Here is a 23,829-nt window from a genome sequence, read left to right as displayed (position 1 = left end):
AAACAGAGACAGGCTGAAACAGAGACAGGCTGAAACAGAGACAGGCTGAAACAGAGACAGGCTGAAACAGAGACAGGCTGAAACAAAGACAGGCTGAAACAGAGACAGATTGAAACAAAGGCAGGCTGAAACAAAGACAGGCTGAAACAAAGACAGGCTGAAACCTTTCCAAGGCAAGTGACGCCAGGTACCAGACCAAGTGGTCACTGCCAAGTGACCGAGGCAGTGACGGACCGAGGCAGTGACGGACCGAGGCAGTGACGGACCGAGGCAGTGACGGACCGAGGCAGAGACGGACCGAGGCAGAGACGGACCGAGGCAGAGGCGGACCGAGGCAGAGGCGGACCGAGGCAGAGGCAGACCGAGGCAGATGCGGACCGAGGCAGATGCGGACCGAGGCAGACGCGGACCGAGGCAGACGCGGACCGAGGCAGACGCGTACCGAGGCAGGCGCGGACCGAGGCAGGCGCGGACCGAGGCAGGCGCGGACCGAGGCAGGCGCGGACCGAGGCAGGCGCGGACCGAGGCAGGCGCGGACCGAGGCAGGCGCGGACCGAGGCAGGCGCGGACCGAGGCAGGCGCGGACCGAGGCAGGCGCGGACCGAGGCAGGCGCGGACCGAGGCAGGCGCGGACCGAGGCAGGCGCGGACCGAGGCAGGCGCGGACCGAGGCAGGCGCGGACCGAGGCAGGCGCGGACCGAGGCAGGCGCGGACCGAGGCAGGCGCGGACCGAGGCAGGCGCGGACCGAGGCAGGCGCGGACCGAGGCAGACGCGGACCGAGGCAGACGGGGACCGAGGCAGACGGGGACCGAGGCAGACGGGGACCGAGGCAGACGGGGACCAAGGCAGACGCGGACCAAGGCAGACGCGGACCAAGGCAGACGCGGACCAAGGCAGACGCGGACCAAGGCAGACGCGGACCAAGGCAGACGGGGACCAAGGCAGACGGGGACCAAGGCAGACGGGGACCAAGGCAGACGCGGACCAAGGCAGACGCGGACAAAGGCAGACGGGGACCAAGGCAGACGGGGACCAAGGCAGACGGGGACCAAGGCAGACGCGGATCAAGGCAGACGTGGACCAAGGCAGACGCGGACCAAGGCAGACGCGGACCAAGGCAGACACAGACAAAGATGCAAAAAAATCTTTACGAAGAATATCTCTGAAGACATGCATTCAGTATTTATGTGGAAAATTGTATTAAGCTCATATAATTTCTTAAAATGTTACGGGAATGTGCTCATTTAATTATCTCGGCAACTGCCTATATTCAGCAATGCCAAAGAGGGGGAAAAATCCATTTGGTTCTAAAACAAAGCAATTAAAAGAAGAGCCGAAAAGTTTCAAATCAATTAAATTCACAATTCATCAAACGAGCAATAGTGGAACGTGTAAAGAGGCAGCCGTTTTGTCGGTGACAATTTTTCCTAAGCGCCTTGCCGGCGACAGCATGGAGTGGAGTGCGGGTATGATAAGCGGTACAAGGGCCAGGAACGGCGATGCCTAGCTCGGTCGTGCAGGAGCTGGCGGGTGCATCTTTGTCCTGAGCAATCCATAAACAAGCGGCCTCCCGGCAAACCTCCTCACTCTGAGCTTTCGTCTGACACGTAACGACGGCTAACAGAGACAAGGTGATTTGCGGCACTGTTTAACCCACACATGCCCTCCAGGCCTCGCATAAATCCAGTGGGTTTGCGGTGTGCCTCTCCCTCCACCCTGGCCCTTATGCGCCCCCTCACCTACCCCACTTTGTTCCTTGCTGTCCCTCCAGGATCGTGAGCGATTGCAATGTCGCCCCGAGGAGGCTGAGCCGACGCGAGGGAGGGAGCTGCAAAGAGGACAAACAGCCAAGAAACAGATTGTTTGTGGTTTATGCTGTAAACATCAAGAAACCTTATCGGTGTGACCATTGACATGCTCTCACTATAATAATGGAAGTACTTTGTTACTTCACAATATATTTTTCAATGCGAGCACCAATGAGGAATACGAGCGTAATAACAAACTAAGGTTGTTTGATGGGCTGCTACAAGCTTGATTATATTTTTTATTTCCAGGATCGAGGCTCATGGAAGAGGGAAGTGATGGAGGGTGAAAAGGCAACAGAGTGATAAATCAGGTAATGGAACCACAGGAGCGAGAGAGAGACAGAGAGACAGAGAGACAGAGAGAGAGAGAGAGAGAGAGAGAGAGAGAGAGAGAGAGAGAGAGAGAGAGAGAGAGAGAGAGAGAGAGAGAGAGAGAGAGAGACGACACACACACACAGAGAGATGGAGAGAGAGATACAGAGAGATAGAGATAGAGATAGAGATAGAGATAGAGAGAGAGAGAGAGAGAGAGAGAGAGAGAGAGAGAGAGAGAGAGAGAGAGAGAGAGAGAGAGAGAGGGGGGGGACAGACAGACAGACAGACAGACAGACAGCCGGAGCCAGAGACACAGAGAAAGTGCTGTCACCTGCAAAATAAGAGGGTTGCGTTCAATTGGGTTAATGGGGGTAAATTATAAGATTGTGGATCCGGGTGGGGGATGACCCGAGATCGTAACAATGGAGTGGATGCGGGAATAAAACTGGGATTTTGGGAGTTTTGGGGTCGTGAACAGCTCCTGCAGGATAACATGAGCAGAAGAGTTTTATGAAGAACAGAACAGCACAAAGGCAAAAAGAGCTGCCATGACAGTACAAAAAATAAAATAAACTTGGCTGCGATACAAGGAAAAACAAAGAAACTTAGGCACAGGAGGTCATTTGCCAATCCTGTCTGTGCCATATCTACCTCAAACAACTCAGCACTCCCACCCACTTTAACTGCAGGTCATGTTAATTATACAGCGAACCTCAATCAAGCAGGGGATTTTTTTTCCGGGCGACGAGTACACGACGGCCTACTGTTTTTGAGATACACAGTACGATACTCAACGTCTACTTGTGAATGCCAGCAGGTGGGACAGCCTGCTTCACATCTCGATCCAAACGTGGTGCGAATACAGATGCAGCACCTCCTACTGGCATCGAGTCAGAACGGCACTTTATGGTTAAATCCGACCCCATTGGCAATCAAACTGAAAGCAGACAACACATTGGCAAGCACGTTAACAAATGAGTTATCCTGCCACGCCACAGTATTTAATCATTTTCAAATGTTTTGTAATACAGCATAGACTAGACCTATACTCTACACCCACCTTGACTCAAAGGAAAAGGGTTTAGGTTTAAGCAAACCCAAAGTGATGTGAGCGAAATTCATGGCACTTGCAACAAAACGTCAAATGCATCATTCCAAGGAGGGGCCTCTGGGTCCATAGTTAAGATATTGTAACGAATTTGAGAAGTGTAACGGTTTTGAGAAGTGTAACAATTTTGGAGGAAGTGCAACGAATGTGAAAAGTATGGTTTTGTTGTGTGTAACACCCTCGTAATGTAAATAATGGTCGCAGCCGTCCTCCTAGTTAATTCCATGAAACTTACACACAGGCCACGATATATCTTTTTAAATAGTTTATTTCCTTATTCTATGTAGGCTAAATATGTGTTTCCCACTAGATTGACTCTGCATTGCATCAAACGAAATAAAGCGTAGGCCCCTCCGATGATCCATGGCAGCTCAAGTGCCAGGGATTCCCCCACTTGAGCTTTCACAGCAAACGGTTATTGCAGTACTGAACTGCTGTGCAAAGTGACGGCGCCTTACCTGCAGCTGCTGACCGGTTTTCGCCATTTGCGGCCATTACAAAGAAGGGGAGTGGCTAGAGAAGACGGGTCGCCCCCTCGTCATAGGGGGGAGGAGTAAGTCGGCCCCGCTCAGCCAACCCAGAACAAGGGGTTTGGCTAAGAGAGGGCGGAGCGGGAACCCCCGAGAAAGTGCGCGAAGGTTCGGTGAGGAAACCAATATAAGTCGCCGCGGGACGCACTCCACCCTCTTCCTCTTGCTCTTGCCTCTCTTGCTCTGACCCCGTCCTCTTGCTTGCTGTCGCTGGGGAGAAGGAAGATGCCTGAACGAGCAGGTGTGTGCGAGCCATCGTGCGACCAGCTGCGCTGCAGCTAAGGGGGCAGCTAAGGGGCCGCAGGCCACGAAAAGGATGCGCCAGGCAGCAATCCACGCTGGACCCTCCATTGCCTCCCAAAACAACCATCCATCCTCAAACCATACCTGCCTGCAATATCCCCCGTGTAAGTGTGAACGTCTGTCCTAATCGTTGTCCTGGGGTTAAGTAAATTGACTAGTATAAGCTAACGATTCACTGTGTGACTGCTTCTTCCATCCATTGTTGTAAATAACTTTGATCGCTCCTTCTTTTTGCTTGTGTGTATAATAAATCCTGTTATTCCTCCGTACTCTGTCTTCTTCTCTCTTCCTTCTCTTTCGGTCGCTTTAGAGGTTTCCAAATTGAATATCTGTGGTGCGATCTGGTCAACGTTGGGGGAATCGGGCCAATCGGGGATCCTGTAACGGTCGCGGTGGACCATCCGCTCGGCCCAAAGTAACATCTAAACCGCGTCCGTAACAATATTGATCGGAGCAGGCAGTGCAAAACCAAGAAGGGCAGCCATGAAACTTTTTTAAGATGGTGGGGGCAAAATGGCAGACGAGGGTTATGCGGAGAAGTACAAGGTAATACATTTTGTTGGGTTAGTGGGTTGTCGTTGAAGGTTGGTGTGGTTGCTGGGTTGTCGTTGAAGGTTGGTGTGGTTGCTGGGTTGTCGTTGAAGGTTGGTGTGGTTGCTGGGTTGGCGTTGAAGGTTGGTGTGGTTGCTGGGTTGTCGTTGAAAGTTGGTGTGGTTGCTGGTTAGCGTTGAAGGTTGGTGTAGTTGCTGGGTTGGCGTTGAAGGTTGGTGCGGTTGCTGGGTTGGCGTTGAAGGTTGGTGCGGTTGCTGGGTTGGCGTTGAAGGTTGGTGCGGTTGCTGGGTTGGCATTGAAGGTTGGTGCGGTTGCTGGGTTGGCATTGAAGGTTGGTGTGGTTGCTGGGTTGGCGTTGAAGGTTGGTGTGGTTGCTGGGTTGGCGTTGAAGGTTGGTGTGGTTGCTGGGTTGGCGTTGAAGGTTGGTGTGGTTGCTGGGTTGGCGTTGAAGGTTGGTGTGGTTGCTGGGTTGGCGTTGAAGGTTGGTGTGGTTGCTGGGTTGGCGTTGAAGGTTGGTGTGGTTGCTGGGTTGGCGTTGAAGGTTGGTGTGGTTGCTGGGTTGGCGTTGAAGGTTGGTGTGGTTGCTGGGTTGGCGTTGAAAGTTGGTGCGGTTGCTGGTTAGCGTTGAAGGTTGGTGCGGTTGCTGGGTTAGCGTTGAAAGTTGGTGCGGTTGCTGGGTTGGCGTTGAAGGTTGGTGCGGTTGCTGGGTTGGCATTGAAGGTTGTTGTGGTTGCTGGGTTGGCGTTGAAGGTTGTTGTGGTTGCTGGGTTGGCGTTGAAGGTTGGTGTGGTTGCTGGGTTGGCGTTGAAGGTTGGTGTGGTTGCTGGGTTGGCGTTGAACGTTGGTGTGGTTGCTGGGTTGGCGTTGAACGTTGGTGTGGTTGCTGGGTTGGCGTTGAACGTTGGTGTGGTTGCTGGGTTGGCGTTGAAGGTTGGTGTGGTTGCTGGGTTGGCGTTGAAGGTTGGTGTGGTTGCTGGGTTGGCGATGAAGGTTGGTGTGGTTGCTGGGTTGGCGTTGAAGGTTGGTGTGGTTGCTGGGTTGGCGTTGAAGGTTGGTGTGGTTGCTGGGTTGGCGTTGAAGGTTGGTGTGGTTGCTGGGTTGGCGTTGAAGGTTGGTGTGGTTGCTGGGTTGTCGTTGAAGGTTGGTGTGATTGCTGGGTTGGCGTTGAAGGTTGGTGTGGTTGCTGGGTTGTCGTTGAAAGTTGGTGTGGTTTCTGGTTAGCGTTGAAGGTTGGTGTAGTTGCTGGGTTGGCGTTGAAGGTTGGTGCGGTTGCTGGGTTGGCGTTGAAGGTTGGTGCGGTTGCTGGGTTGGCGTTGAAGGTTGGTGTGGTTGCTGGGTTGGCATTGAAGGTTGGTGTGGTTGCTGGGTTGGCATTGAAGGTTGGTGTGGTTGCTGGGTTGGCATTGAAGGTTGGTGTGGTTGCTGGGTTGGCGTTGAAGGTTGGTGTGGTTGCTGGGTTGGCGTTGAAGGTTGGTGTGGTTGCTGGGTTGGCGTTGAAGGTTGGTGTGGTTGCTGGGTTGGCGTTGAAGGTTGGTGTGGTTGCTGGGTTGGCGTTGAAGGTTGGTGTGGTTGCTGGGTTGGCGTTGAAGGTTGGTGTGGTTGCTGGGTTGGCGTTGAAGGTTGGTGTGGTTACTGGGTTGGCGTTGAAAGTTGGTGTGGTTGCTGGTTAGCGTTGAAGGTTGGTGCGGTTGCTGGGTTGGCGTTGAAGGTTGGTGCGGTTGCTGGGTTGGCGTTGAAGGTTGGTGCAGTTGCTGGGTTGGCATTGAAGGTTGTTGTGGTTGCTGGGTTGGCGTTGAAGGTTGTTGTGGTTGCTGGGTTGGCGTTGAAGGTTGGTGTGGTTGCTGGGTTGGCGTTGAAGGTTGGTGTGGTTGCTGGGTTGGCGTTGAAGGTTGGTGTGGTTGCTGGGTTGGCGTTGAAGGTTGGTGTGGTTGCTGGGTTGGCGTTGAAGGTTGGTGTGGTTGCTGGGTTGGCGTTGAAGGTTGGTGTGGTTGCTGGGTTGGCGTTGAAGGTTGGTGTGGTTGCTGGGTTGGCGTTGAAGGTTGGTGTGGTTGCTGGGTTGGCGTTGAAGGTTGGTGTGGTTACTGGGTTGGCGTTGAAAGTTGATGTGGTTGCTGGTTAGCGTTGAAGGTTGGTGCGGTTGCTGGGTTGGCGTTGAAGGTTGGTGCGGTTGCTGGGTTGGCGTTGAAGGTTGGTGCAGTTGCTGGGTTGGCATTGAAGGTTGTTGTGGTTGCTGGGTTGGCGTTGAAGGTTGTTGTGGTTGCTGGGTTGGCATTGAAGGTTGGTGTGGTTGCTGGGTTGGCATTGAAGGTTGGTGTGGTTGCTGGGTTGGCGTTGAAGGTTGGTGTGGTTGCTGGGTTGGCGTTGAAGGTTGGTGTGGTTGCTGGGTTGGCGTTGAAGGTTGGTGTGGTTGCTGGGTTGGCGTTGAAGGTTGGTGTGGTTGCTGGGTTGGCGTTGAAGGTTGGTGTGGTTGCTGGGTTGGCGTTGAAGGTTGGTGTGGTTGCTGGGTTGGCGTTGAAGGTTGGTGTGGTTGCTGGGTTGGCGATGAAGGTTGGTGTGGTTGCTGGGTTGGCGTTTAAGGTTGGTGTGATTGCTGGGTTGGCGTTGAAGGTTGGTGTGGTTGCTGGGTTGGCGTTGAAGGTTGGTGTGGTTACTGGGTTGGCGTTGAAGGTTGGTGTGGTTGCTGTGTTGGCGTTGAAGGTTGGTGTGGTTGCTGGGTTGGCGTTGAAGGTTGGTGTGGTTGCTTGGTTGGTGTTGAAGGTTGGTGTGGTTGCTGGGTTAGCATTGAAGGTTGGTGTGGTTGCTGGGTTGGCGTTGAAGGTTGGTGTGGTTGCTGGTTAGCGTTGAGGTTTGGTGTGGTTGCTGGTTAGCGTTGACCGTTGGTGTGGTTGCTGGGTTGGCGTTTAAGATTGGTGTGGTTGCTGGGTTGGCGTTGAAGGTTGGTGTGGTTGCTGGGTTGGCGTTGAAGGTTGGTGTGGTTGCTGGGTTGGCGTTGAAGGTTGGTGTGGTTGCTGGGTTGACGTTGAAGGTTGGTGTGGTTGCTGGGTTGACGTTGAAGGTTTGTGTGGTTGCTGGGTTGGCGTTGAAGGTTGGTGTGGTTGCTGGGTTGGAGTTGAAGATTCTCTGAAGAGCTGGTGAGCGCTGAAGGTTCGCTGGTTGTTGTTGAACGTTTGAGGGATGTAGTTCGTGTGTCGGCCATGGGGCATGTCCCACTCTTTTTGTTTGTAGGTTTAAGCACCATGGTCCATACGAAAAGGACTGTCGGCAAGTCGACGTTGCTATGCATGAGTAACTACAGACTTGGCATTTAATATGGAATATTTTTTTTTTCTTGACTTGGGTTTACTTTCTTAACTCAGTATATCAATCTGGTGAGTTTCTTTTACACATTGGTGATTTATTTGTTAAAAGAACCATGTCACTGATTGTCTGTCGCAGAAAGAAGTCAACAACAGGATTATATCACAGGTGGCGTGGCAAAATGAACGGACAGGTGCATTTGATGATTGGCTTCACAGTCGGGTATACAAGGGTTGTTGCGTTCTGTATTAGTGGAAAACAACTGCTGCACGTCTCCAAAAGTTATTGCCGCTTCCTCTGGAGATGGTCCGTCAACTTGACAATGCTGTTTGTCATGGAGTGGTGGCTTTACGAAATTCCGGCATGAAACAGCGTGCTATTGCTCGGCAGTATGGCATCACTCAAGGTCAGGTGTCAAAGATCCTGAAACGAAATGCTCAGAGGGGTGTCCCTACTCCAATACCGAGGCCAGGATGTCCCCGCAGAACCACAAGGAGGGATGATCGCCAGCTGCACCGGTTAGTCCGCAATGGCCGTACCAAGTCAGCTAATCGGCTTAGGGCTGAGTGGCAGCAACTGACAAATGTGCCTGTATCCAGAAGGCTAGTCAACCAACGACTGGTTCAAGCAGGCTATAGTGCCAGGCGTCCCCTGAGAAAGCCACGCCTGACCAGAAAACACTGCCAGCGCCGATTGCAGTGGGCCAGAGAGCACCGTCAATGGCAGCCAGGACACTGGAATCACGTGATCTTCAGTGACGAGTCTAGATTTCTGGTCTATCGTCAAGATGGCCGCGTCCGAGTGCGCAGACAAGTGCATGAAGCCTACAACAAAGATTGTATAGTGCCAAGAGTCCAAGCTGGAGGTGGTGGGGTGACAGTTTGGGCTGCTTTTCATGCAGGGGGCAAAACTGACCTGGTTGTTCTGAATGGAAACCTGAACCAGTTCAAGTACAGGGCCATTCTGGAAGAAACATTGCTTCCATTTGCTCGTGCAGCCTTTCGAGGAAACTTTGTCTTCGAAGATGACAATGCACGGCCTCATCGTGCTCGCATGATCCAACACTTTCGTGCTGACCGTGGTGTAGAGCATATGGAGTGGCCTGCCATGTCCCGGATATGAATCCGATAGAGAACTTGTGGGCAGAATTAACGCGTCAAATCGACCACTTGGACCAGCAGCCGACCTCTGTGCGTGAATTGCAGCAGGCTATTAACACTGCATGGCAAGCGATTCCTGTCCAAACCTTGGCAAATCTCGTGAACAGCATGCCTCAACGTGCACGTGCTCTCCTGAATGCTCGTGGGGGTTACACGAAGTACTGAACTGTAATTTTACTGTCCGTAATCCCAGTAGTAATTAAACTTTTGTTTTTGTTAAAAAAAAAATTTGGCTAATGTGCAAAATAAAGAGATACTTCTGGAAAACGTATAGAAGTTGAACACAGTACTGTCCATGAATTGAGTTCGACATCAGTTTACATCACTTTCAAGGATCAATTTATTTGTTTCGAAATGTCAAATGTGGTTTTTGTTTCTTTTAAAGGTCACATTAAGAAAATCTAGAATAATTTCAACATAATTCCAATGAACTTTTGGTTCTAAGACATCTTGAAAAGTAAGTTCACCCCCACCAAAAAAATATTCCATATTAAATGCCAAGTCTGTATAAACAGTGTGATGGGAGTTTTATGTGGGTGGTGTCGGGGTTGGTGAGGATGTGATGTGTATAGGGGGAGAGGGGGTAGTGGGAGGGGGGAGGGGGGATGAGTGGTAGTGGTAGGGGTGCTGGGAGGGTGATGTTTGGCAGGTCTTTCTCGTGGGAAGTGTGTAGAGGTGCCACCCCTGAGGACTATGGTAGATGGGATGAAGAAAGGAATAGCAGCTTTGCAGGATTATCTGATGTCAAACTTTGTTTATGGGGGTTAGTCACATTTGTGAGGTGGATCTGTGGCTGGAGCTGAGAGTGCAGGTGGGAGTGTAGGGGGGCGCGGGGGAGAGGTGTTCGGGCAGCTGTGCGGGGAGCGATAGATTCGGGCGGCCGTGGGGGAGAGAGGGGTTCGGGCAGATGTGGGAGGAGCGATGGGATTGAGTGGCTGTGGGGTGAGCAGCAGGTTTGGGCGGCTGTGGAGGGAGGGGCGGGTTCGGGCAGCCGTGAAGGGAGCGGCGGGTTCGGTCAGCCATTGGGGGAACGATGGGTTCGGGCAGCCATGGGGGGAACGATGGGTTCGGGCAGCCATGGGGGGAACAATGGGTTCGGGCAGCCATGGGGGGAACGATGGGTTTGCGCAGCCATGGGGGGAACGATGGGTTCGGGCAGCCATGGGGGGAACGATGGGTTTGGGCAGCCATGGGGGGGGGGGGAACGATGGGTTTGGGCAGCCATGGGGGGGGGAACGATGGGTTCGGGCAGCCATGGGGGGAACGATGGGTTCGGGGAGCCATGGGGGGAACGATGGGTTCGGGCAGCCATGGGGGGAACGATGGGTTCAGGCAGCCATGGGGAGAACGATGGGTTCGGGCAGCCATGGGGGGAACGATGGGTTCAGGCAGCCGTGGGGGAGGGGCGGGTTTGGGCGGCTGTGGGGGGAGGGGCGGTTGCGGGCAGCCAAGAAGGGAGCGATGGGTTCGGGCAGCCGTGGGGGGGGGGGGGGGGGGGACGGATTCAGGCGGCCATGGGGGAGTGATGGGTTCGGGCAGCCATGGGGGGGAACGACGGATTCAGGCAGCCATGGGGGAGTGATGGGTTCGGGCAGATGTGTGGGTACAACGGATACTGGCAGCGGGCCAGGTGCATTAGACAAGGATGGTGGGGTTGGGCAGACGTGTGGGTACAACGGATACTGGCAGCGGGCCTGGTGCATTAGACAAGGGTGCAGGCAGCAGTGGTGGGGTTGCAGCTTGTGCAAGCAGTGGTGGGGTGCTGAAAGTGCATTTGGCATGTGGTGGGAGCGGGTGCCAGTCGAGGTGTGGTGGTTGTGGGTGGCATGGCAGGTGCAAACAGCATGGGGGCATTGCCGGTATGGACGTCGGTGAGTGCTGCAGGTGTGATGAAACTGTTAAATGTGTGGATAATGGATTCTTCATTCTTCAGCAAGGTTAAGACAGATAATGTTGTGTTGTTTCAATGGAACAGGTGTGATGAGTATTGAAGGAGGGTTGGGTGACGCCATGTTGGGTCATGGCAGGAAGACATTGGTTGTGGTACATGTACAAGCAAATTATATGGGCAAAACTGTGAAGATTTGAAAAATAGGTCGAGGGTGTTATGTCAATGACTCAAAGAAAAGCGTTGTGATGTAATTTTCTTCTGGTATTCTTTCGAGAATAGGAAATGGTACAAACTTCATGAGTAAAGCAATAGATGTCAACCTATAATTAGAAGAATGGTGCAGGCAGCAAAGTTTTGAGTTTAGGAAGCAATGGGAATATTTTTGGGGGCAAAGTGAATATTGTATTTACAGATTGATGGTCACATGCTAAACAGAAAGGGGGCAGCAAGATTTGTAGTGGGAATTGAGGAGGGAATTAAGCCTTCAGCTGGACAGGAGTGGAGATCAAGGCTATAAAGGAAGTACTGCAACTGCAACTGATGATGCTATTGATAAGTCTCGGCAGGAAAATATAATTACAGGAACGGTCAGCTTTAAAATATTTCATACTAAAGCAAGGAGTTAAAATAATAAAATGGAAGAGCTTGAAGCTGAAGTAGATATGACATCGTTGCAGTAAGCGAGATTTGATTTAACGAGGAGTCAAATTAGAGGCCAGGAATTGAAGGCTACAAGATGTATAGGTGTGATAGGAAAGGGAAAATTGGAGGAGATGTAGCAATTTGGATAAAGACAGCGTTGTATTGAGAGCAGGGGATAACATTAAGTTGGGATTTAACGATTGCGTGCGAATTGAGATTGAAGGGATAGTAAGATACTTGTAGGATGCATTTATAGGGTTCCTGGTACGAGGGAAGAGCAGGAAAGAGGGGTTCATGAATAATTCAGAAAGGCATGTGGAAAAGGAAGGGTATTGATTGTGGGGGATTTAAATTTGCCAAGGATAGATTGGGTCCAGGAACTGGGAAAGAGCAAAGCAGAGGAGGATATTCTAGATCTAGGCCAGGATTGATATTTAACCCAGTTTGCAGAAAAGGTCACAAAGGAGACAGCAGTGTCAGACCTCTTTTTAAGCAATGATCCCAATTGGTGGAGGAGGTGGTGGTAGGAGAGCATTTGGGGGACGAGTCAAGTGGCCATAACATTGTGTGCAACAACACCATTGACATTGGACGTTTGGGGCAGTAGAGTGCGGCTGTTAGATTTCAGGAAGGGAAACTCTGAAGGTATGAAAAGAGTTAGATGCTATCGATTGGGAGAAGCTAATGAGTGGGTGGTCTGTATCAGAGAAATGGGCAAACTTCAAAGAGCAAAAGTGTTTTTTCTTTTCTTTTTTTTTTGTATACAAGATCGAGGCTCGTGAAAGAGCTAACATTAATCACACAAAAAGACAAACCGACACACAAAACACAAAAAACAAGGGGAGCGGCAGACAAGATGGGGAGAGAGGGGGAAGGACACAAAAGAGAGGGGGAAGAGGGGGAAGGACACAAACACAACATTTGAGAGCAGGGACATCGGGAGGACTTGGGGGGAGGTGGGAGAGGAATAAAACATATGAACACTGCAAGGACTCTGGGGTGAATTACCGGGGGTAGAAAAGATCAAGGTTTTCGATGGGGGAAGATAAGAGATGGTGGTGAACAGATGTTTTAAAGACCTGGAGGGGGGAGTGGGATTGAAGGGAGTGGGGGAGTTTGTTCCAGAGGCGGGAGAAACGGGGAATGAAAGAGTGAAGGTGAGCAGAGAGCCTAGACTTTGGCAGTTTAACCATAAGAGGGTTGCAGGCAGATCTTGTGCGACCTGAAGGAATATTGGGGGGACAGAGCACAGAGAGAGCTGGGGGAGCAAGGCCGGAGAGGAGTCGGTAGAAGACAGAAAGACCACCAACCTGCCTGCGGTGAGTGAGTGAAAGGCCCTCGGTGTTGACTACATCGCAGGAGATTCCAATGATTCTGAAAGCTTTGGCCTCAACAGCGTGAAGCCGAGCAAGGTGTGAGGCAGGAGCACCAGCCCAGAGGGGGGAACAGTATTCCATTGAGCTGCGGATGAAAGCCTTGTATGTGGTGAGGAGCTCAGGTGTGCCAAGGAAGGACTTCGCACGACGGAGGATGCCCAGTCGGCGACTGGCTTTGGAGGCCAGGTTGGAAATGTGGTTTTCCCAAGAAAGATCATGGCAGATAGTGAGACCCAAAAGCTTGAGCGACAGAACTTCTTGGAGAGGATTGTTGAGAAAGTAGATGGGAGGGTTGTCCAGTCGGTCCTTTCGGAGAGACATTGTAAGAGTGTGAGATTTGTCAGGATTGAAAGACATGTTCCACTTGTTTGACCAGTCTGTGATTTTGTCCAGGTCTGCAGAGAGTGAGGAGGCTGCAGACTGCCGATCTGAGGGATGAGGAATGGAGCGACAGAGTAGAGTCGTCAGCAAAGAGATAGAGAGGATTTTCAAGAGAGTCAGAGAGATCATTGATGAAGACCAGAAAAAGCACAGGGCCCAGAACACTACCTTGGGGAACTCCAGCCTGAACAGGAAGAGGAGATGAGAGAAACCCATTCAGGGCCACACGTTGACTACGACCAGAGAGGATGTCCGCCAGCCATGCGTGGAGATTTCCATGGATACCAAAGGAGGAGAGTTTGGTGAGCAGAGCAGGGTGCCAGACCGTATCGAAGGCACGTGAAATGTCAAGGGAGACAGCTCTAATTTCCTGTTTGGCGTTGAGGACCTCCATCCATTGTTGAGAAAGCAGAAGCAGCATGTCCAGAGTAGAGTGACCAGGTCTGAAACCAAATTGATGATCAGAGATCAAGCCATTGGAGAAGAGGAAAGATTTAATATCTGAAGCAATGATGGATTCCATGACTTTGCTGATAATTGGGAGAAGGCTGATTGGTCTGTAGTTGCTGGGATCTGTTTTTGCACCTTTTTTGTGCAAACCGGTGATGTTGGCTGATTTCCAAGCAGATGGCAGATGACCTTGAGCAAAAGAGAGGGTGAAGAGAACAGAAAGAGGGAGTGAAAGAGCAGAAGAACATGATTTTAGGACCCGTGGGCTGATGCCGTCAGGACCAGTTGCAGAATCAGAGTCGAGGGTTGACAGAAACTTTTCCACCTTATCAGGAGGAAAGGACACAGAGTCCAGGAGCAGCTGGGTACGACTGGGTACGGTGGGTACAGAGAGGGATGGGTTTGGGACACAAGATTTAGAGGCAAACACAGAGTTGAGGCATTCAGCTTTTTCACGTGCGGAGTCAGCCGTTAAGCCGTTTGAGGTAAGGGAGGGGATGGAGGGGGAACAAACACCAGAAACGGATTTGACCAGACGCCACCAGGATTTGGAAGAGGGAGACAGATAAGAGAGTTCGGTCTTGAGAATGGTGAGATATTGTTTCCTGGCTCTCCTGAGGGTGGACACACACTTGTTTCGGGCTTTGTGAAAGGAAATGAGATTTCCTTCCGTTGGATTTGCTTTCCAGGAGACGAAAGCAAGTTGTTTCAGGGCAACAGCCTCACCACAAGATTCCGTGTACCATGGACAGGAGGAAGGGTATGACAACTGAAGACGAGATGGTATAAATCTGTGCATGAGAGAGAGCAATTTACTTTGAAAGAATTCCCAGGATGAGTTGATGTCAGAGGTGGTAGAGATGGGAGACCAGTCCAGATGATTGATGGCTGCTTGAAGACCGTGCCAGTTGGCCTGAGTGAAATGCCAGACTCGTCGACGCTGAGGAGGCTCTTTGAGAATGGTCAGAGAGATGTCCACTTTGACAAGCACATGATCAGATGAGCCGATTGGAGCAGAAGAAGAGCAGCAGACATTTTCAGGGAAGTTTGTCATAACCAAATCCAGAAGAGAAGATGCTCCGTTGACTGAGATCCGGGTCGGGAAATTGACAGATTGTGTCAGTCCCAGTGAGTCGCAGAAGTCCTTTGCTGAAGAGCCATGGCTGGTGAGAGAGGTACCCACACCCAGCCAACTGGCATGGTGACAATTGAAATCACCACATATGAGGAAGAGAGAGTTGGGATGGGTTGATAGAAGTTGGTCCATATTATCAGACAGTGAGATGTAGATGGAGTCATCGCTGTTTGGTGGACGGTACAACACACATATGAACAAAAGGTGGGAGCGAAGGGGAAGCCGTAGCCAAAGGTATTCCTGGGGGTGAGGTGGAGAGAGGGCAGTGGAGGGTGAGTGAGGAAGAGAGTTTTTTATAAAGATAGCAACCCCACCTCCAGGACGAGGCTCAGGTCTATCATACCGGAGGAGGGAGTAACCTGGGAGAGATACGAAGGCATCAGAGACATCATGAAGGAAGAAAGTTTCTGTTAAGCAGATCACATCTGGTTTGTCAGAAGCAACCTGTATGGAGAGGTCAGTCAAGTTTGAGCGAAGGCCCCGGATGTTTGAGGTCCATACCGTTAATGAAGAGGAAGGGGGAGCATCAGGTCCAGAACAGGGGGGGGGGGGGGGGAGGGGTAGGGTAAGATGTGGAAGAGGAGGAAGAGGTAGGGAGAGCTGTTGAAGGTGTGTCAGAGATTTCAGAGATTTCAGAATAGCTTGGAGAAAGGGAAGAATGGGGCGGACAAAAGGTTTGATGGAGATTGGGTGAGGCACAGTGAGGTGTTATTTGAGGAGGGGGAAGAGCGAGGCAGAAGGTTTGGGGAGATGAAGGTGAAAGTTGGAAGGGGGAAGAAGCAGGGAGGATGCTTTGAGGAGGGGTGAGAGGGGAGTCTAGGAGGGGAGGAGCGAGGGAGAGTCTCGGAGGGGAGGGGTTTGGGGGTTGTTTAGGAGGGAGGGGAGGGAAGGGGCAAGGGGGGAGATTTGAAAGGGATGGGTGATGGGGAGGATTTGGAGGGGAGGGGTGAGATTGGATTTTGAAAAGTGTACGATTCATGGGAAACGAACATTTTTTGCAAAATGAGTTTGAGACCTTCGAGTCAAAAATACGTTTGAGGACACTGGAGGAGTCCTGGGGTACAAAAGGGTACAAAAGGGTACACCCAAAGGTGTTGGGTACAAAATAAGTATATTCTGGTGAGGTGTATAGGGACAGGCAAGAAGAGGGCAGGGTAGATGAGCAGGGATGGGCAGCTGTGGGGGGAGTGTTGTTAAGGATAAGCAGAAGGAATTTATTAGGTATAAAATAAGAGGACTGGAATACAACTCATTTCAGTACAGTAAGAAGAAAGAAGAACCACCTTTTAAAACTATTTTTCCCCGCAGGGCGCGGGATGGCTATTTTTTGGGCACCGTGGTCCCCTTTTTGAAGCAATGTTTTATGGCCGGATGCCCTTCCTGCCGCCAACCCTGTTAGTCGCCCCTGGCGACACGCAGGAAATTACCAGTGAGCTGGTACTCAAATTGCCGACCTCGGAAGGATGACAGGCTGAGTCAACCCCCCTGGTGTTAATTCAGCGATCGACCGGGATTCGAACCCAGGATCCTAGGACCCCAAGCTGGCACCCTGACTGCTAAGCCAACACCAGGCTCATTTCAGTGCAGTATTGGAGTATATAGAGGGTAGTTAATAAAATAACTCGGCAAGCCAAAATAACATATTGTTACGTGGAAGTAGGTGTTGGGGAGATCTATAGATATAATGGGGTAAGAATAGTAGTTGTAGAGTTGGAGAGAATTACTCTTGAATTAGGGAACTGGCAGGGGTAAGTCGTATGTAATATGTGAACTGATGGGGGTCGTGATTGTAAGCAATCGAGCAGAACAGGGGACCATTGCATGATGCAAAACATTTTGTACAAGCGAGGCCAGTTGGTGGACTTGTGGCCACAGGCACCAGAATAGCGCTATAAATGCACGATACAGGACTTGATGGATGCTTTGAAAGGGCCACGAGCAGGTATGGCAGTTCGGCTGAGGGCTCACAAAGGACTTGTGTGATGTGAGGACAACCCGGATGGGGGTGGGGAATACACTGCAGGAGAGCACCCCACCCATCCTATGGAGACCAGCCGTGGGCGGTCCCAAGAGGGAATGAAAACTGTTGCGCGTGCATGCGCGGCCATGTCCTGTCTCTCTTTCTTTCTTTCTCTCTCTCTCTCTCTTCCCCTCCCCCTCCCCCATTTTTGTGGCTGGCCAGAGAAGTACAGTTTGGAGAGATGCAGATGCCACGTCCTCAACACCATCCATTCTGTCTCCTTGAGTCGCACTTTGCCCTGCGTCACACCAACGGTCATCCAGGACCAGAAGCAGCTCATGCGTTAAGAAATCCTCGCCTGTTCTATTCCCCTTCTTTGTTTGAGTCCGGTATTTTGGCGCCATAAGCAGGTTATTTCTTACCATTGCACAGAAGATTGCATGTTCTTTCTTCCCATTGTCTTGTGTCTTTTGACTGCCACAACTGTTCCGCATTTATTGACTGAACTGTCCTTCCTTATTGCCTATCCTTCTTTTATAATGAACATTTTAATTGTAAGAAACATTTTCCTGCCTTCCTGCCTTCCATGCGTGATGGACGCCAAATTTGGTTTTTCTGTTGGGCAATCCATGGGGTTTTGTAAATAGTAATTCTGAATGAAGTATAGCAATTCTAACATCGTTACAGCATTCATGGAGATCTTTTCACCTTTGGCTGAGACAGATTGTGCTAACGGACCCTCTGACGTGACAATATGAAAAGGATAGGCAAAAATATTAAATATAACAGCAAGGCACTCCAAGTATACAAGGGGTAAAGAACAGGTCAAGTTAAGTGTGGGCCCAATGAGTACAAGCACAGGAAGATTGGCTGGTGATGAAAGTGAGATGGCAGGCTTATTAAATAGCTATTTTGCTTCAACATTTAAACAACAACAGTCTGGGGGAATTTAATAAAGGGACGCCACGTTTCACAAATTTAATGGAGATTTCCGAGGCAGTTTATCACCGAGTCGATGAGCGAAGTGCACTGGATGCCATTTCTCTAGGCTTAAAAAATAATTCGATAAAGTACCACACAGAAGAAGGCTGTTAGGATGAGGGCCTGGGTGTGTCTAGTAGAGAAGCTAATTGTATTGGAAGCTGGCATAGCGATAAGAAGCAAAGAGTGGTTGTGATTGGGAGAATGCCGGGCTGGTAACTGGTAAGTAGCGGGGTATCCCAAGGATCTGTTATAGGATCTTTATTAGTCCCCTACCGGTGTACACCGGAGGGGACTATAGGTTTGCACGCCGTCCCTCCATCCGTCAGTCCGTCAGTCAGTCAGTCAGTCTGTCAGTCAGTCTGTCAGTCTGTCAGTCCGTCATGCAAAGAACAGTTTTCCGGACTTTTTTTCTAAACGCTTAATGCTAATGATTTCAAACTTGGCACTTGGTTTCCTCATGATAAGTTACAGATCAAGTTCGAACTTCACGAAGTTTCGATCATTTTTGACAAAGTTATGGCACTTTGAACTTTCGTAATTCTGATAATTCTGATGATCCTTAACTCAATGCCATTTTAAGTTTTAATTTCCTTTAAAAACCAATTTCTCTGCAATAATAGGACCGATTGAGATAAGATTTTCACCATATGATTGACTCGGTCTGTAGAATATTTTAATGGTAATTATGACGTCACAGGTCACGTGGTTCGGTCGCCGTATTGTTTTTCGTGAAAACACGAAAACCCCTTTTTCTCTGCAACGGCTGAACAGATCGAGGCCAAACTTTGCAGGCAGAATCGCATACCCATGACGAACAATAAAGTCAGCGAGCATGACGTCATGTGTCACATGGTTTGAGTTATGACGTTTTTAAGCATGAACCTTTAAAACCGAGCTCCTCCCTCATTTTTGATCCAATCGAGGGGAAACTTCACAGATCTGTTCAGCACTAAAATGTCCTTTTGGAATTTGCGATAGGGCACGTGGTTTGGCAGATATCGTTAATGAAACGAAAATATTTTAAAAAATGGATATCTCTTGTCTATTCTCGAGTTCTCCTCAAGCCGCACTGCGCGTCCTCAGCCTCATCTCGCGAACATCAACAGCGCGACACAGCGCGCGCTTTCCGGAGGGGCGGAGCCAAGCCGAGCAACATATATATACACATCGATCATTGATCGTGAACCGGAAAATATAATAAATTACTGATGGTTTCAGAGTTATGACGTTTTAAAGCATGAACCTTTAAAACCGAGCCCCTCCCTCATTTTTGATCCAACCGAGGGGAAACTTCACAGATCTGTTCAGCATGTCAGTCTACTAAAATGTCCTTTTGGAATTTGCGATAGGGCATGTGGTTTGGCAGATATCGTTAATTGAACGAAAATATTTTAAAAATGGATATCTCTTGAATCGCTAGTACCTCAGACCGTGAGTTGGTAATAAATTTATAAAATTCACACAGTGCAATACGTGCAGGCCGCTCCACGGAGCGACCTTGCGGGCTTATCAACGAGGCGAGGCGTGACACACGTGTCTCAGCATACCTCAGATCAAGTTTGAAAACCAGCATCAACCGTGCATAAATTTGCATATTCGATCATTTTTGACAAAGTTATGGCACTTTGAACTTTGGTAGGGGACATGTATTGCAGCACAATACTCAGAATGGTTGTTTTTCATAATTCAGATGAATTATTTAAACAGTGGGATTAAGAGTCTGCTTTCCATATTTGCAGGTGACACTACAAGCTTGGAGGTAAGGTGTCAAGATAGCAAAAGAGGGTGGTGATACGATTCATGAAAGCAGAGATGCTTTCATAGATTAGGCAACATCTTGTTCACATCTTGTATCCTCCTTTCTCTCTTTCTTCCCCACGTTCCTTATTAGTCCCCTACCGGTTTCACCTTCGGGGACTGTAGGTTTGCTCTCCGTCTGTCCTTCCTTCCATCCATCCATCCATCAATCCATCCATCCATCCATCAGTGGTTTTTCAGATTTTCCCCCCATACTCTAACATATTCAACTGAAACTTAGCACATGTCTTTATTATGATGTTTTTTTGTTTTTTTTGTATACAGAATTGAGGCTCGTGAAAGCTAACATTTATCAAACAAACAAATCAAACAAACAAGCAAGCAAGCAAAGTATATAAAAAGGGGAGCGGTAGACAAGATGGGGAGAGAAGGGGAGGAAGCACACAAACACAACATTTGAGAGCAGGGACATCAGGAGATGTGTGGGAGGGAGAGGGCTTGGGGGGAGGCAGGATAGGTATAAAACGCAAGGACACCAAGGACTTCCAGGAAAGAAGTTGGTATTTCAAAAAAGTGGATTTGGGGTGAAATTAGCGGAGGTAGAAAAGATCAAGGTTTTGGATTGGGGAAGATAAGAGATGGTGGTGAACAGCTGTTTTAAAGACCTGGAGGGAGGAGTGGGATTGAAGCGAGTGAGGGAGTTTGTTCCAGAGGTGGGAGAAAAGAGGAATGAAGGAGTGAAGGTGAGCAGAGAGTCTTGATTTTGGCAGTTTAACCATAAGAGGGTTGCTGGCAGATCTTGTGCGACCTGCAGGAATATTTGGGGGACAGAGCCCAGAGAGAGCTGGGGGAGCAAGGCCGGAGAGGAGTCGGTAGAAGACGGAAAGACCACCAACCTGCCTGCGGTGAGTAAATGAAAGGCCCTCGGAGATAGCGTCATCGCGGGAGATACCAATGATTCTGAACGCTTTGGTTTCAACAGCGTGAAGACGAGCTAGGTGTGAGGCAGGAGCACCAGCCCAGAGGGGAGAGCAGTATTCCATTGAGCTGTGGATGAAAGCCTTGTATGTGGTGAGGAGCTCAGGTGTGCCAAGTTACAGAACAAGTTCGAGTTTCAGGGTGTTTCCTCAATTTTCCACAGTTAGGCCCATTTTGGAATTAGAAAATATCACATCGGTCGGGGACACGTATTGCAAAGCAATTCTCGCTCTTGTTTTTTCAAGTCTCCCTCGATTTTGTACCTCAAACGTGCTGTTGGTGTCCTCCCTCCCTCGTCTTCCCCCACCCCACCATCACCTTCCCTCAAGTGTCCCATCTTCTACTTCAGCAATCATTCAGAGTTTGCCAACAATGTTTGTTCGCATCACCAAGGCCATACCAAGAGATGTATAACTACTTTTGAAAACTCAATTATGAATGTCAGAAGGGCAGGGCACAGCAATTGCAGTGGATGCCCCAAAAGTTAAAGAGAGTCAAATTCTGTTTTCTTTGTTAGGGTTTACTCGAAATTCAGTTTTTGTGTTATCAAACTATAAGAATCAAGGCTCTCAACGTAGTTTGGAATTTAATTCGTTTTGGAAATATTAAAATCTAATTTTTAAAAGTCTACAACGAGGAACTATCAATTCCATACTTGCAGACAGATCCTCCTCTTAAACAAACCTTCCTCACTTACGATGAAGAACACGTGAATGAAAAAGGAATGACAACATGTAAAAGGGAAGTTTGGGGAAAAGACAGGATAGTCCAGAAATAAATTTAATGCCACTGAGTACGCAGCACAGCAAACATATAAATGAAAAAAAAAAATCTGCATTATAAACCAGCTTCTTACCTACACACCACTCAATATTGTCACTCAACACTATATTGTGTTTCCTTAGCCAGATTACTGACATTGTCAGCAACTCAAGCACTTCTACAATGCTTGCCTGACCAGTCAGCAAGAGGCAGGTGCTGTGCAGGTGCACCAACACCGATTCTGCGTTGCACATGGACTCGCGTACAGCCAGCGTCGAACTACAAGACAACCACCATCAGCATATCCCTTGCCATGCAGGATCCAACGCCACAGGCATGCACTGTGTGGCGCAGCCTCGGCTGGCACGGCTCTTAATTCCTCAATATCAACTCCCATTACAGTTAGAGCCCAATTTCAAGATAATTGCCTTAATATTAGAGTAGCTAATTCTAAGACGTTTAATCATTGTTACGATTAATCTGTTCATTGTATGAAGGCAATTACTCTCCGTTAACAGGTTTTTTTTGTGTGTTTAAAACACACACACACACACACACACACACACACACACACACACACACACACACACACACACACACACACACACACACACACACACACACACACACACACACACACACACACACACACACACACACACACACACACAGTTTTCTGACGGGGTCATATGAGGAAAAACAGCGAAAATAAGGAAGACTAAGAAAGAAAAAAATGGCCAGGACACCTGCTGGGAAGCAGTTTGTCCACCTTCTTATTATTGCCATTCATTAAACCACCAATGACCTGAGCATTAAAGCCACACCGATTAGCCAGAATAACAACTGTGGTTGAATACAGCACAAATTTCAATTTCACCCTCCCACCCTCTCCCTCTCTCCCCACCCTCCCAAAGTTCCTGCCGAACATAGGGGCCACAACAGGGGCTCACAAAGCATCAGACTGTTACAGAGATGAATAGCAAAAGAGCTGAGAGAGAGAGAGGTGAGTGAGGCAGTGTATAAATGAGATGGGTTCTATAATCAGACACTTTTCATGTCCTCATATGAGAAAGCAAAAGCTTATGCATCGTATGCAACATATACAAAGACCATCTTATTCCACACCCTTCTTTCACCAGCGATAACGATACTTTCTAAGAACTCGAAACAAGAAAGTGGATTTGGATGAGAAATTTTTAACTTCAAGCGTACCAGTGACTTTGTGAATGGCTGAACTAGGGCGTAGAGGAGTCTGTAGCAGAGCCAGTGACGAGAGAGTCCGGTTGAAACCAAATTCCCAGGATGCACTGCATTACAGGTGACACCACGCCTTGCTAGTCGATCATTCAGGGCTTTGCTGAAGAGGAGATTGCACAACTTGGAGCGGTTGTATGCCAACATAGGCCAATAGTCACGTTCGCTTGGTGAAAGATTGTTCAAGGTGACCTCAAAGCCACCGTCTGTAAGGTCCACAAACCTGCAGCATGCCAAAGGATGCAGAAAGAAGTAAGTAACACAAAAACTGTCAGGTAACAATTACAAGAATTTCATCGAAAGGTATGAGCAAGCAACAAACTTTCGCTTGAAAACAAAAAGCAGCAAAATGTACAAATATATATATACATATATACATCCACACACACATATATACACATATCTATACATACACTACATGACCAAAAGTATGTGGACACCCAAACATCGCACATCTCATTCCAAAATCATGGGCATTAATATGGAGTTGGTCCCCCCTTTGCTGCGAGAACATCCTCCACTCTCCTGGGAAAGCTTTCCACTAGATGTTGGAACATTGCTGCGGAGATCGGCTTCCATTCAGCCACAAGAGTATTAGTGAGGTCGGGCACTGATGTTGGGCGATTAGTCCTGGCTCGCAGTCGGTGTTCCAATTCATCCCAAAGGTGTTCGATGGGGTTGAGGTCAGGGCTCTGTACAGGCCCGTCAAGTTCTTCGACACCGATCTCGACAAACCATTTCTGTATGGACCTCGCTTTGTGCACGGGGGCATTGTCATGCTGAAACAGGAAAGGGCCTTCCCCAAACTGTTGCCACAAAGTTGAAAGCACATAATCATCTAGAATGTCATTGTATGCTGTAGCGTTAAGATTTCCCTTCACTGGAACTAAGGGGCCGAGCCCGAACCATGAACAACAGCCCCAGACCATTATTCCTCCTCCACCAAACTTTACAGTTGGCACGATGCATTCGGGCAGGTAGCGTTCTTCTGCCATCTGTCAGACTGCCAGATGGTGAAGTGTGATTCATCACTCCAGAGAACGCGTTTGCACTGCTCCAGAGTCCAATGGTGGTGAGCTTTACACCACTCCAGCTGACACTTGGCATTGCGCATGGTGGTCTTAGGCTTGTGTGCGGCTGCTCGGCCATGGAAACCCATTTCATAAAGCTCCCGACGAACAGTT

The 23,829-nt window shown here is 49.4% G+C and overlaps 1 protein-coding gene across 7 annotated transcripts in view; it reads right to left on the bottom strand.

The window, feature by feature from the left end:
• The window catches only part of WWOX (WW domain containing oxidoreductase), a 198,273-nt gene that overhangs the window by 14,797 nt on the left and 159,647 nt on the right, over positions 1-23,829 (bottom strand). For all 7 annotated transcript variants that reach the window (XM_078784324.1, XM_068129205.2, XM_068129204.2 and 4 more), the window contains one exon: positions 22,604-22,868. In XM_078784324.1, the coding sequence (XP_078640450.1) occupies positions 22,604-22,868 (265 nt within the window). The remainder of the gene's footprint in view (positions 1-22,603; positions 22,869-23,829) is intronic.

The sequence above is a fragment of the Myxine glutinosa genome, chromosome 9, assembly GCF_964187855.1.
Source record: "Myxine glutinosa chromosome 9, kmMyxGlut1.1, whole genome shotgun sequence".
Taxonomy (NCBI): Eukaryota; Metazoa; Chordata; class Myxini; order Myxiniformes; family Myxinidae; genus Myxine; species Myxine glutinosa.
The sequence above is the reverse complement of the archived record's forward strand: the minus strand, read 5'-3'. Positions and strand labels throughout refer to the sequence as shown.